The sequence below is a fragment of the Orycteropus afer genome, unplaced genomic scaffold, assembly GCF_000298275.1.
Source record: "Orycteropus afer afer isolate SDZICR_OR568_19922 unplaced genomic scaffold, OryAfe1.0 scaffold00017, whole genome shotgun sequence".
Lineage (NCBI taxonomy): Eukaryota > Metazoa > Chordata > Mammalia > Tubulidentata > Orycteropodidae > Orycteropus > Orycteropus afer.
The window spans coordinates 12,539,116-12,550,549 of record NW_006921604.1 but is presented as its reverse complement, the minus strand read 5'-3'; the positions used below and the strand labels follow the sequence as shown (position 1 = coordinate 12,550,549).

Below are 11,434 nucleotides of genomic sequence, written 5' to 3'. Positions count from 1 at the left end.
ATTTTCCTTGAGGAACTGTATAGTTTTAGGTTTCACATTTAAGTCTTTGATCCATCTGGAGGTAGTTTTTGTGTATGGTGTGAGGTACAAATCTTGTTTCATTTTTCTGCCAATGGATCTCCAGTTTTGCCAGCACCATTTATTAAACAAACATTTTCTTCCCCATTTAATGGATTTTGGCCCATTGTCAAAGATCACCTGACCCTTAACACTTCATTAAGCAACATGAGTACATGAGTGGGGTTGTACTAATGACCAGTGTTGCCTTTATGTGTAGTCCTAACCCTTTCTACTCAACATTAATGAAGACAGACAGACAGGCCCCACACGCACATATGCATGAACTCATCCAGGTAATACTGATGCAACGTCACCAGATCCTGCCTGGAATCTCTTAGAGGGGCTTCTGGGAAGTTACCTGAATCACAGTCCTTGTTACCTGACCCCTGATCCCTTAGGTGGTGGTGGTAGAGGAGGGACAATATGCAGAAACAAGAAATGAAATCCTTAAATTTTTAAAAGAAAAGCAAGAGGACTATTCTGAAATTATTCCAAAACTGTCACCAATTACAAAAATTGGCCACAATGAAAACTGTCACTTAAGACAACATTGGGAAAAAATGGCAATAGGAGACCTTTGGTCTGAGTAAGAAATTGCTGGCACAGGGCCAAACTGGAAACTGGATTTCTTTCTAATTGTGTTTCCCAGTACAGCTCAGAGGAAATGGGAGAGTTCTGTGTTGTCATCAGTGGTAGAAAGATTTATACTAGATGACAAAGTAGCTAGAAGAATAAGTCACAGCTCACAAGCACATCTAAGAGGATAGAGAGAGAGAAAGTGGTCCTTGTCATGTTCTATTTTAAAATCAAACTTGTAACCCAAGGTTTTCAAGTAGGGTGTACAGGAAAGTGACAAATTCATTCCCATCTCCAAAATGCAAGTGAAAGGATGTGTATTGGTATGAACTCTGAACGTGGCCCCTAGATTTTTTCAAAACTTCTCACCTAGAGGTGGAGGTGTATGCCTCCTCCCCTTGACTGTGGCTGAACTTGTGACCCATAGAGTATGGCAGATTTGACACTATGTGACTTCCAAGACTAGGTCACAGAAGGCCAGACAGCTTCTCCTGGCTCTCTTGGAAAACTTGCCCTCCAGGTGCGTCCTCTTAGAACCCAGACTCCACGCTTCAAGAAGCCAAGTAGAGGCCAGTGTACGTGCTCCCATGTTCCCATGACAGAGTCCACAGAGACCGGCCTCCAGCTCTCCCAGCCACCATCTGGGATGTGGCTTTTCCTGCCTCAGCTGCACCAGCCCCAGTCACTGGAGCCACCTCTGCCAGTGAGTTCTTAGGCATCATGGAGCAGAGAAGAGCTGCCCTCACTGTGCCCTTTCGGAGTTCTTGATTCATAGACTCAATGAACATGAAAAATAATGATTGTTTTACTCTACTACATTTCGTGTGGCAACAGCAACAGATTAACTGGAATACTGTGTATCTATAACTCAGCACAGGCCAGCATGCTTCTGAAGAGGCCATCCCTGGCATTTTGGAGAGGCCTGGCATATATCATAGGCACTAGTGTGCACCACTAAGTCAATTCTGACTCACAGCGACCACATCTGACAGAGTAGAAGTGGTCTATAGGGTTTCCTAGGCTGTCATCTTTATGGTCCGTTCTTTTCTCCCATGGCATCACTGATGGGTTTGAACCACCCACCTTTTGGTTAGCAGCCAAGCACTTAACCATAGCAACACCAGGGTTCCTTTCAGGGACACAACCTGATATATAAAACCAAAAACCAAACTATGTGCTGTTGAGTCAATTCCGACTCATGTATAGAAAGAACGTTTGTGCTTCTGGCAAGCTTCTCAAACATTTTCCCTGGAGTAGCTCTAATTGGGAGGATATTAATCATGTACTCCCAGAGGCTCTAGGGGTGTTGCCCAAGTTTTAGGTTTTACCTTTAAAAGTCATTTGAATTTTGTATTCCACGAATATATCTCCATGTTAGTTTTAACATGGTATAAGAATGTTTAAACAAAATTACTCACCAATTACTTAATTTCCCATCCCTAACCTGCCACCCTTTTAAGTAAACTGATTCTCCAGGATGATATGGTATGTTGCCCTGTGGCTTTGTGGGCCCTTGTCACACTGTAGCATGCCCAATTGAGAAGTCTGGGTTCACACACATACCGGCATTGTGGTTGCCTGGCTGAGCCCTGGCACAGGTATCTCTTGGGGCAAAGTGGTCGATCTTGGCAACGTGGTGGTGCTGGCCTCTGCCATTAGCTTGGTTGGAGTGGCTGTAAGAAAGCAATGAATTACCTTTCTGACTCACACATACTCCACAGCTTTCTTATTAGGAGAGGGGAACTATAACTAAGGTATGCATGAAACAAGAGCAAGGATGTAGTCGCTGATACAGGAAGTGGTTTAGCCAGACAGATTCTGCCAGCTCCCAACTGATCCTACAAGCAGGTAGGAGAAGACCACAAACAATTCCCAACTTTTATCTCTACCAGATGGTTCAACCACCTCCCTGTGTAAACATCTTATCAGAGCAACTAAAAAGTAGACAAATGATTTACAGCTGATAAGCATTTCATCTGCTTTCTCTCTTTGCTTCATGCTTCAGTGGAGAAACCCAAGTATGATTTGAAGGCAGGAGGTCAATGGGAAAGCAAGCAAGGAGCTGTCCACTGGGTGACCAGTGTCTCCTTCATAAGCATGGACCATTCTGAGATCCTTAGAGAGACCACGGTCCAATGGGATGCCCTCCCCTACTCTGTCTATGGAATCATACTCACAGGTGGGTTCAGACATGGCTGTGTGTGAGGATTTGTGTGAACTTCTTGAGGACGCTGATGGTGAATGACTGGTGTTAAGGCCTGAGGCACCCATGTCACGTGCATTGAAGTGCTGCTGAGGTTCCAAGGTTGAGCCCTTGTCCTAAAACACACACAAACCAAGTCCACATTACAGCATCCAGATGGCATGAATGGGTTTCATGACTTTAATATGTAGAAAAGTTTGAAAGCTGTTGAAAGAAATATTGCAGCTTTTTGGACACAATTCCAAACAAATTCAGGTAATACATATATTAGATGTCTTTGAGAGGCGTATAAGCCCATGTTGTTGTTATGTGCCGTCGAGTCGGGGTCGACTCACAGCAACCCCTACTTGGGTTTCTGAGGTGTTGTGTTGTTGTTGTTGTTATGTGCCATCTAGTTGGACCCGACTCATAGCAACCCCTCCTTGGGTTTCCAAGGCAGTATCACTACGGAAGTAGATTGCCCGACCTTCCTTCTGAGGAGTGGCTGGTGGGTTTGAACCACCAGCCTTCTGAGGCGGTATCACTATGGAAGTAGATCGCCCAACCTTCCTTTCAAGGAGTGGCTGGTGGGTGTGAACCACCAGCCTTCTGGTTAGCAGTCAAGTGCCTTAGGCACTACGCTATCAGAGATAGCAATATTATATTACTTCCCCATCTTAAACTTTGAGTTTTTAGAGTTTCATAACTGACTCTGCATTTTATTTTTTCCTTAAAATTGTTATGTTACTACCCAGAATCTTTGCTTTCCCAGAAAGAGAAGAGGCAGGTTCTAGAATAAGGTTGCTGGTGGTACTGGAATGTTAACATATCAAATGAAATACATATATCAGACCCTCATGGGGAAAGGGTGAATTGTTTCCTATATTCGACCTCTGGTCCTCAGTGATCCTGGCTCCCAGCATACCTCTGCCTCAAATATAGTATGATAAGAAAGCAACTGAGATGGTACAGCTCTTGGGGCCACCTTTCCATCCTCTGCAGCTTAGGTGTCCTAGGCATATATAAACAGAGATTATGATCATTTTTAAGCTACAGAGAAACACAGTGAGTACCATCCTGAGCAATGTTCTTACCTAGTCTTAGAAGCATGATGGCATTCCCAGCATCCTTTGTGCTACTCTGACAGTTTGATCTATGTCCTATGGTCTGGGGTATTATGTCTGGTGGATGTGAGTCTGTGCTATTCTTCTGTCTTTTGACTCACAGCTCTAGTGAAGGTGAATATTGTGTGTGTGTGTGTGTGTGTGTCTGAGTATATGCAGGTGGGTAGAAATGATTGATTCATGACCCTCAGGGTCACACAACAGAATTACTAGATGTGCTTAGATTTGTTGTCAAATTGGCAGATGTAAGTTTTGAGACTTTTTATCTAAGATACAAAGTCTCTTCTAGATCAGTGCCACTCAAGAATGTGTCTCATGGACCCTGGGTATTTGTATATTGTGTGTTAGTGGTCAACAGAGAGGTAAGTCCATAAACTGAGAGCAAGCATTTAGAAACTTTTGTAGCCATTTGACATCACTTCACATCATATCCAAGCATAATCTGCACTTGACACAAGTATCAGTCAATGACAGGTTTGAAATAAAAAAAAAAAGAAAAAAAAGAAATGGATCTATATCACAGAGAGTTTGAAAAGGACTGTTCTAGAGGCTTTATTAGGAGCTCTGGTAGCGTAGTGCCTAAGGTACTTGACTGCTAACCAGATGGCTGGTGGTTCATACCCATCAGCCACTCCTCGGAACGAAGGTTGGGCAATCTACTTCTGTAGTGATACTGCCTCGGAAACCCAGGGAGGGGTCGCTATGAGTTGGGCTGACTTGATGGCACATAATAACAACAACAGAGGCTTTATTGAAACAAAGAACAAAACTCACTGCCATCAAGTTGATTCTAACTCCTAGGACCCTATAGGTCAGAGCAGAACTGCCCCATAGGCTTTCCAAGGCTATAATCTTTACAGAAGCAGACTACCACATCTTCGTCCTATGGAGTGGCTGGTGGGTTTGAATGCTGACCTTATGGTTAGCAGCCAAGCACTTAACCACTGGGCCACCAGGGCTCCTTTTACTTTTAAAGATGCCTCTTAATCTGGCGCCCTGTGTATTTTTATGAGAAGCAGCTCTGTAGGGCTAGGGGATTCCCACAGGGACAGAAACTTCAATAAAGAATTTCCAACGGGAGGATAAACATTATGCCTGTCCTTCAGCAGTGATGTATGGTATGTCTAACACCTGCTTATTAACAGCTTAATTTGGCTCTCTGACATGCTACATGATGTATTATGTGACAGAGCTGGGTAATAAGCACTTCCATAAACAATGACAGGTGTGCTGTATCCGTGTGCTGGTGATGAATCACCACATATTGTATCTCCAGATAGTATGTCAGCAGGGGAGGCTCTGCAAAGACGCGAAACTGTTCTCTGAGCTTTAAAGGTGATTACTCCCTCCTCCTAACTTGGTCCTCAAGGGACCAGAGATGCTTGTGTTTGATTGCAGATGACAAACCTCTGGCCAAAGGCCCTATGAGGGGCAGGCTACCCATAAGGCACCTGAGTCATGAAGGGTACAACAGCATAAGGAAGACCAGTTACCAGTTATCATCAAATCAACTCAGACTCAAGACAACCCCATGTGTCAGAGTCAAACTGCACTCCACAGGATTTTCAGTGGCTTCTTTTTGGAAGACAATCACCAGGCCTTTCTTCTGAGGTGCCTCTGGGTAGACTTGAAGCTCCAACCATTTGGTTAGCAGCCAAGTGTGTTAACCGTTGGAAGGACAAGGGTATACAAATTATCTCACACTTTCATGGATGATGGAATCACTGCTCAGCTTTCTATCTGCGGGGGAATTATGAAGTAGACTTATCATAGCCATTCTTGTTAAGGTTGGAAGGTAGCCAAATTGTGCTTTATGTCCAGAGGTTGTTTCTAACCCAGCTCTGGAGGCTCTAAACCCTTACGTACTCTTGGATAAGTTACCTAACCTCTCTGTGACCTTCAGTGTCCTCATCTGAAGAATGAGGAATGTGACAGTACCCCCTTTATCCATCAGCTCACGAGTACCTGAATCTTCTTATAGCAGGGAGCAGCATACCTTTAGTGCTGAAGGGTGGATGGCCTCAGATGGGGGATCTTCCAAAGCCAGCTCCTGCCTCCTTTCCACCCGGACGTCTGCATAACTGAAATCAAGAGATGATAGCTAGGGCAGCATGTTCCAGGATGACAACACCAACCTGGCCTTGTGAGATACACCGAGACACAATACCTACCCACTTCCAGAATACTCATCATCAACCAAGCCTGGGGTTGCTGCTTGCTTGAAGGAATGCTTTTAATGCCATGCCTAAATTCTACTGCTATGATATCTAATGTCACATTCAAAATATTTCTCCTTCCTCTTTATGCTCCCCCCCCCGAAACCTCTAAACATAATTGTCTTGGAAAACATATTTCTGTCTATAGGATAAGCTTCAGTCTTCAAATAATTAGCTTCTCATAAACTTGCCCAATCTCAATTGTGTCTCTGTAGGAGTACTCACTAACTCACTGCCACCAAGTCAATTCCAACTCATAGTGGCCCCCTTTGGGTTTCCGAGGCGGTAAATCTTTATGGAAGTAGATTGCCCAGTCTTCCTTCCGCAGAGTGGCTGGTGGGTTTGAACTGCTAACACCTTCTGGTTAGCAGTCAAATGCCTTAGGCATTATGCCACCAGAGCTACTTATGTAGGAGTGGCACTTAACTTTTTCAGTAATTGAGTTCCTCAGAAGGTTTTTTCTCAAATAAACCTAGAACAAGCCAGCACCAGACTGCTGATTAGTCTACAGACCCACTTTTAGTTTTTATTTTTTTAGAGTAAAAATCCAGATATTACCTTTATTTCAAAATGAAACAGAAATAAGACATGATTCTGGCTAAAATAGACTGCTCCCTAAAATCAAGAATAAATTTAGATCTCAAAGAGGATGTAACTGAGGCCCATAAAGGTTAGGGGGCTTTTTGTTGCTAAAGGATCATGACATTTTCTAACATAAACTCACAGAAGCTAACCCAGGCTCCTGCTAGTCCTATCACCCACTCTTCTACCAAATATTTGAGAAAAGGCTACAAAATACAAAAAAAATTAAGTATTCTCCAATTTCTATCTTTACTGACAAAAGGTAAATACAAAATAGACAACTATGCCAGGCTTTGTGTTGAACTATCTTCTCAACATGTTAAGGTAAGAATATGAAAACAAATTTTTGACATTATTAAAGCAGCTAAGAATGAAATCTATTTCCAGTGTTTTAGTTTCATGTTAGCCAGAAGAACTAATAGATCTGTCCTGGAAGAAGTGCAGCCAGAATGCTCCTTGGAAGCTAGAATGGCCAGACTTCATTTCACCTACTTTGGTCATGTTGTCAGAAGGAACCGTTCCCTGGAGAAGGATATCATGCTTGGTAAAGTGGAGGGTCAAGGAAAAAGGGGAAGACCCTTAATGAGATGGATTGACACAGTGGCTGCAATGATGGGCTCAGGTATAGCAAGGATTGTGAGGCTGGCACAGGACCAGGCAGTGTTTCATTCTGTTGTGCACAGGGTCGCTATGAGTCAGAGCTAACTCAATGGCACCTAACAACAATAACAACAACAACAACAACAAAAGTCTGAGCTGAATCCAGACCCCATGTATTATCAGTGTCTTTGTTGTTGTTGCCACTGGTTGACTCCCACTCATGGCAATGCCGTGTGTATCCCGGTAGAACTGTGCTCCACAGTGTTATCAATGGCTGCATTTTCAGAAGTAGATTGCCAGGCTTTTCTTCCAATACAGATCCATTTTCAAAATAGCCTGTGTCAATCAATTCATCTGGTGTTGGCAGATGTGACCTCAGGCCTTCTGCCTCCTTTGTGGAGATGCAGGCCACGGGTGTGGCCTTGGAGAGCGACATAGACCCTTGGGCCTCCAGAAGGCTTGTTTCTTTATTTACTCAGTTACCTCCCTATTTTCTTTCTAGGATTTAGGAAGCGGAGAATTGAAAGGAAGAGCAGGGTCAAGGGTAGAGACTGAAGAACAAGGTGTTGATAAGGCCTAGCCTTCCTGGGGGGGGCTAAAGGACTCCCTGGCCAAAGGCTGGGCTGGGGCAGCAGTGGGTGGGCCTGGCCATGGGATCAGAAAGCACTGGCTGCTGGAGTACAAGAGGGTGGGCTGGGAACTGAAGATCAAGGCCCTGAAAGCAGGCACAAAATGTGGACTGACTGGGGCACTGGCCAAGAAAAATAAGCATCTCTCTTCTCTCTCCATTTACTAAAGAATAGTGACTTTTCATTGACCATGTGTGTGTGTGTATTATTGTTACCTGCCGTCGAGTTGGCCCTCAACTCGTGATAACTCATACACAACAGAGCTGCACTGTTATTATCCATACAGTTTTCATGGACTGATTTTCAGGAGATCTTCAGCCCTTTCTCCCTAGTCCATTGTAGCCTGGAAGCCCTGCCAGCATCATACAATCATTCTAGCGCACAGGCTTCCACTGGCAGACGGGGTGGCTGCACTTAAGGTGCACTGGATGGGAATCAAACCAGGGTCTTCTGCATGGAAGGTAAGAATTCTCCCACTGAACTACCAGTGTCCTCTGTGTGTGTGTGTGTGTGTGTGTAGAATCTAAATGCATAAAATACAGTCCTTCTAACTTTCTTTGCTATTCTCAAATTCACTTCGCTTCTCAGTGTTGTTCTGTGCCCTTTGTTGATTCCAACTCACAGTGACCCTATATATCTAAACCAGTTAAAACTGACTTATGTTCTTAAAATTTCTGCACCCCAGAGAAAAAACAGAAGAACAGCATTTCTTTCTCTGCTGCCTTTGGGAGCCATGACCTGACTAGGACGAACAGATGAAATGCTGGGATATGCTGCTACCTCTGGATCCCTCTCCCAGACCCTGAGGCCACCAGGAACCCTCTGCCAGTCAGGCTGCTTTCCTAATACTTGCCTCAGGTGCCAGTGGGGTTTTGTAAAGCATTAAAAATAAAGGGGATTATGTGTTTGAGTTATTTAGAGGCAAATTTTTAATTTTCTTCTCAAAACAGGGATAGAGAAGGCTGGTGGATGGTTCCAGGAAAGGAAAAATATGTAAGTAGGTCAGTGAAGCAGTAACTTACTAAGTAATATCCTGGCAGCCTGGAAGAGTTGAAGAGGTTCTCAAAGAGGCCTGATTTAAAACTCAAAAGAATTCTTAGCCCTGGGAGAACAGAGCTGGGTGTGTACCTGAAAGGGAGCTGAGCTCCAGTAATTATTCTGTTACCTGGAGCAGACAGCCTGAGCCACACTGAAGAATTCAAACCTGAGGGTCACAGGCAAATCTACAGAAAATAACACCTATGGCAATTAGTTTTAACTTGCTGAGTGATCTCATAGCTGGTGATGAAAACTGCCCTGGTGCATAGAAACTGCTCACTGTCCCCCTCCCCCTGCTTAAGTGACACCCAGGCACACCTCTGTCTAAACCGTCCAAGATACTATGCTGGGGGTTGGCCTCAAAAGGTGGGACTACTTGCTGGGGCTGCTGAAATGACAGAGTCACTAGGGGCCTTGCACACCCACCCCCAGAGTGCTGGCAGACCACAGCCCACCCCCAGCCAGCCTGTACCTGACCACCGAATGTGTGCACACGATGAACTCGGGCTTGGAGTTCCACTGATGGTAGGTGATGTAGTAGTGGGTCTGCAGCCATATCCACTGCTGACCTTTGGTCAGAAACCGGTAACAACACGACTTCCCTTTGCCAAACTGCATCACTGTTGGTAGAAAACGTATTTTGCATATAACAAGCATTGATATTATCTTTTCCAAAAGTCAGTATTAAAAAAAAGAGAGTTTCACTGGAGAATTTTACTAAACATTCAGAGAAGAACTGATACCAATCCTACTCTAACTATTCTAGAACAGGATAGAATCTTCCCAAATTCATTTTATGAAGCAAGCATAACCTCAAGACCAAAACCAGGCAAAGACATTACTGAAAAAGAAAACTACAGACCAATATCCCTTGTGAATACAGATGAAAAACTCTTTAACAAAATCCTAGCCAACAGACTCCAACAATGTATCAGAAAAATAATATCTTATGAGCAAGCGGGGTTCACTCCAGCTATGCAAGGATGGTTCAACATTAGAACAACAATAAACAGAATCCATCACATAAGTAAAATAAAGAAAAAGAACCACATGATCATATATCAATTGATGCAGAAAAAGCATTTGATAAAATTCAACACCCATTCCTGATAAAAAACAAACTCTCAGAAATATAGGAATAGAAGGGAAATTCCTCAACATAATAAAGGGCATATATACAAACCAACAGCCAACATTATTCTCAGTGGAGAGAGACTGAAACCATTCCCCTTACAAACTGGAACCAGACAAGGATGCCCTCTATCACCATTTCTGGAGAGAGACTGAAACCTTCCCCTTACAAACAGGAACCAGACAAGGATGCCCTCTATCACCACTTCTATTCAACACTGTATTGGAACTCCTAGCCAGGGCAATAAGGCAAGAAGGGAAATTAAAGACATCCAAATTGGTAAGGAAGAAGTCAAACTATTCCTATTTGCTAATGATATAATCCTATACCTAGAAAACCCAAGAGACTCAGCAAGAAAACCACCGGAACTAACTGAGAGATTTAGCATAGTGGCAGGATACAAGATCAACATAAAAAATGAGTTGGATTCTTTTATACCAGCAAAAATAAACAAACAAAAAACCCACACTCACTGCTGTTGAGTTGATTCTGACTTACAGCAACCCCTCCTTCGGTTTCTGAGGCAGTATCACTATGGAAGTAGATTGCCCAACCTTCCTTCCGAGGAGTAGCTGGTGGGTTTGAACCCCCACCAGAGCTCCTATACCAGCAAAGAGATTGCTGATAAAGAAATAAGGAAATCATTACAATTTACAATAGCTACCAAAAATATAAAATATTGAGGAATAAATCTTACCAGTAACACAAAAGACCTGTACAAAGAAAACTATAAAACACTACTTCAAGAAACCATAAGAGATCTACATAAATGGAAGAATGTACCATGCTCATGGATAGGAAGATTGAACATTGTGAAAATGTCAATACTACCCAAAGCAATCTATACATTCAATGCAATCTCAATCCAGACCCTATCAACATTCTTTAAGGATATGCAAAAGCCAATCACAAATTCTATATGGAAAGAGAAGCGATCTGAGATAAGGAAAGCACTATTGAAGAACAACAAAGTAGGATGTCCCACACTGCAGGTTTTCTAAAACCTGCTATACAGCCACAATAGTCAAAACAGTCTGGTATTGGTACAGCGACGGACACATAGACCTGTGGAAGAGAATTGAGAATCCAGAAATAGATCCATCGACCTATGGTCAGCTGATCTTTGACAAAGGACTGAAATCCATTAAATGAGGAAGAGATTGTCTGACAAACAGTGCTGGCAAAACTGGATATCCATTTGCAGAAAAATGAAGCAGGATCTGTACTTCATACCATACACAAGACTAACTCTAGATGGATCAAAGACTTAAATGTTGTTGTTGTTGTTAAGTGCC

General features: G+C 43.2%; 1 protein-coding gene across 1 annotated transcript in view; it reads right to left on the bottom strand.

Moving 5' to 3' along the window:
* Positions 1 to 11,434, bottom strand: part of NPAS2 (neuronal PAS domain protein 2) — a 91,197-nt gene that overhangs the window by 24,252 nt on the left and 55,511 nt on the right. The window contains exons 10-13 of the mRNA XM_042783487.1: positions 9,480 to 9,627; positions 5,939 to 6,023; positions 2,814 to 2,955; positions 2,200 to 2,309 (exon numbers count right to left, since the gene is read on the bottom strand). Coding sequence (XP_042639421.1) covers positions 2,200 to 2,309; positions 2,814 to 2,955; positions 5,939 to 6,023; positions 9,480 to 9,627 — 485 coding nt within the window. The remainder of the gene's footprint in view (positions 1 to 2,199; positions 2,310 to 2,813; positions 2,956 to 5,938; positions 6,024 to 9,479; positions 9,628 to 11,434) is intronic.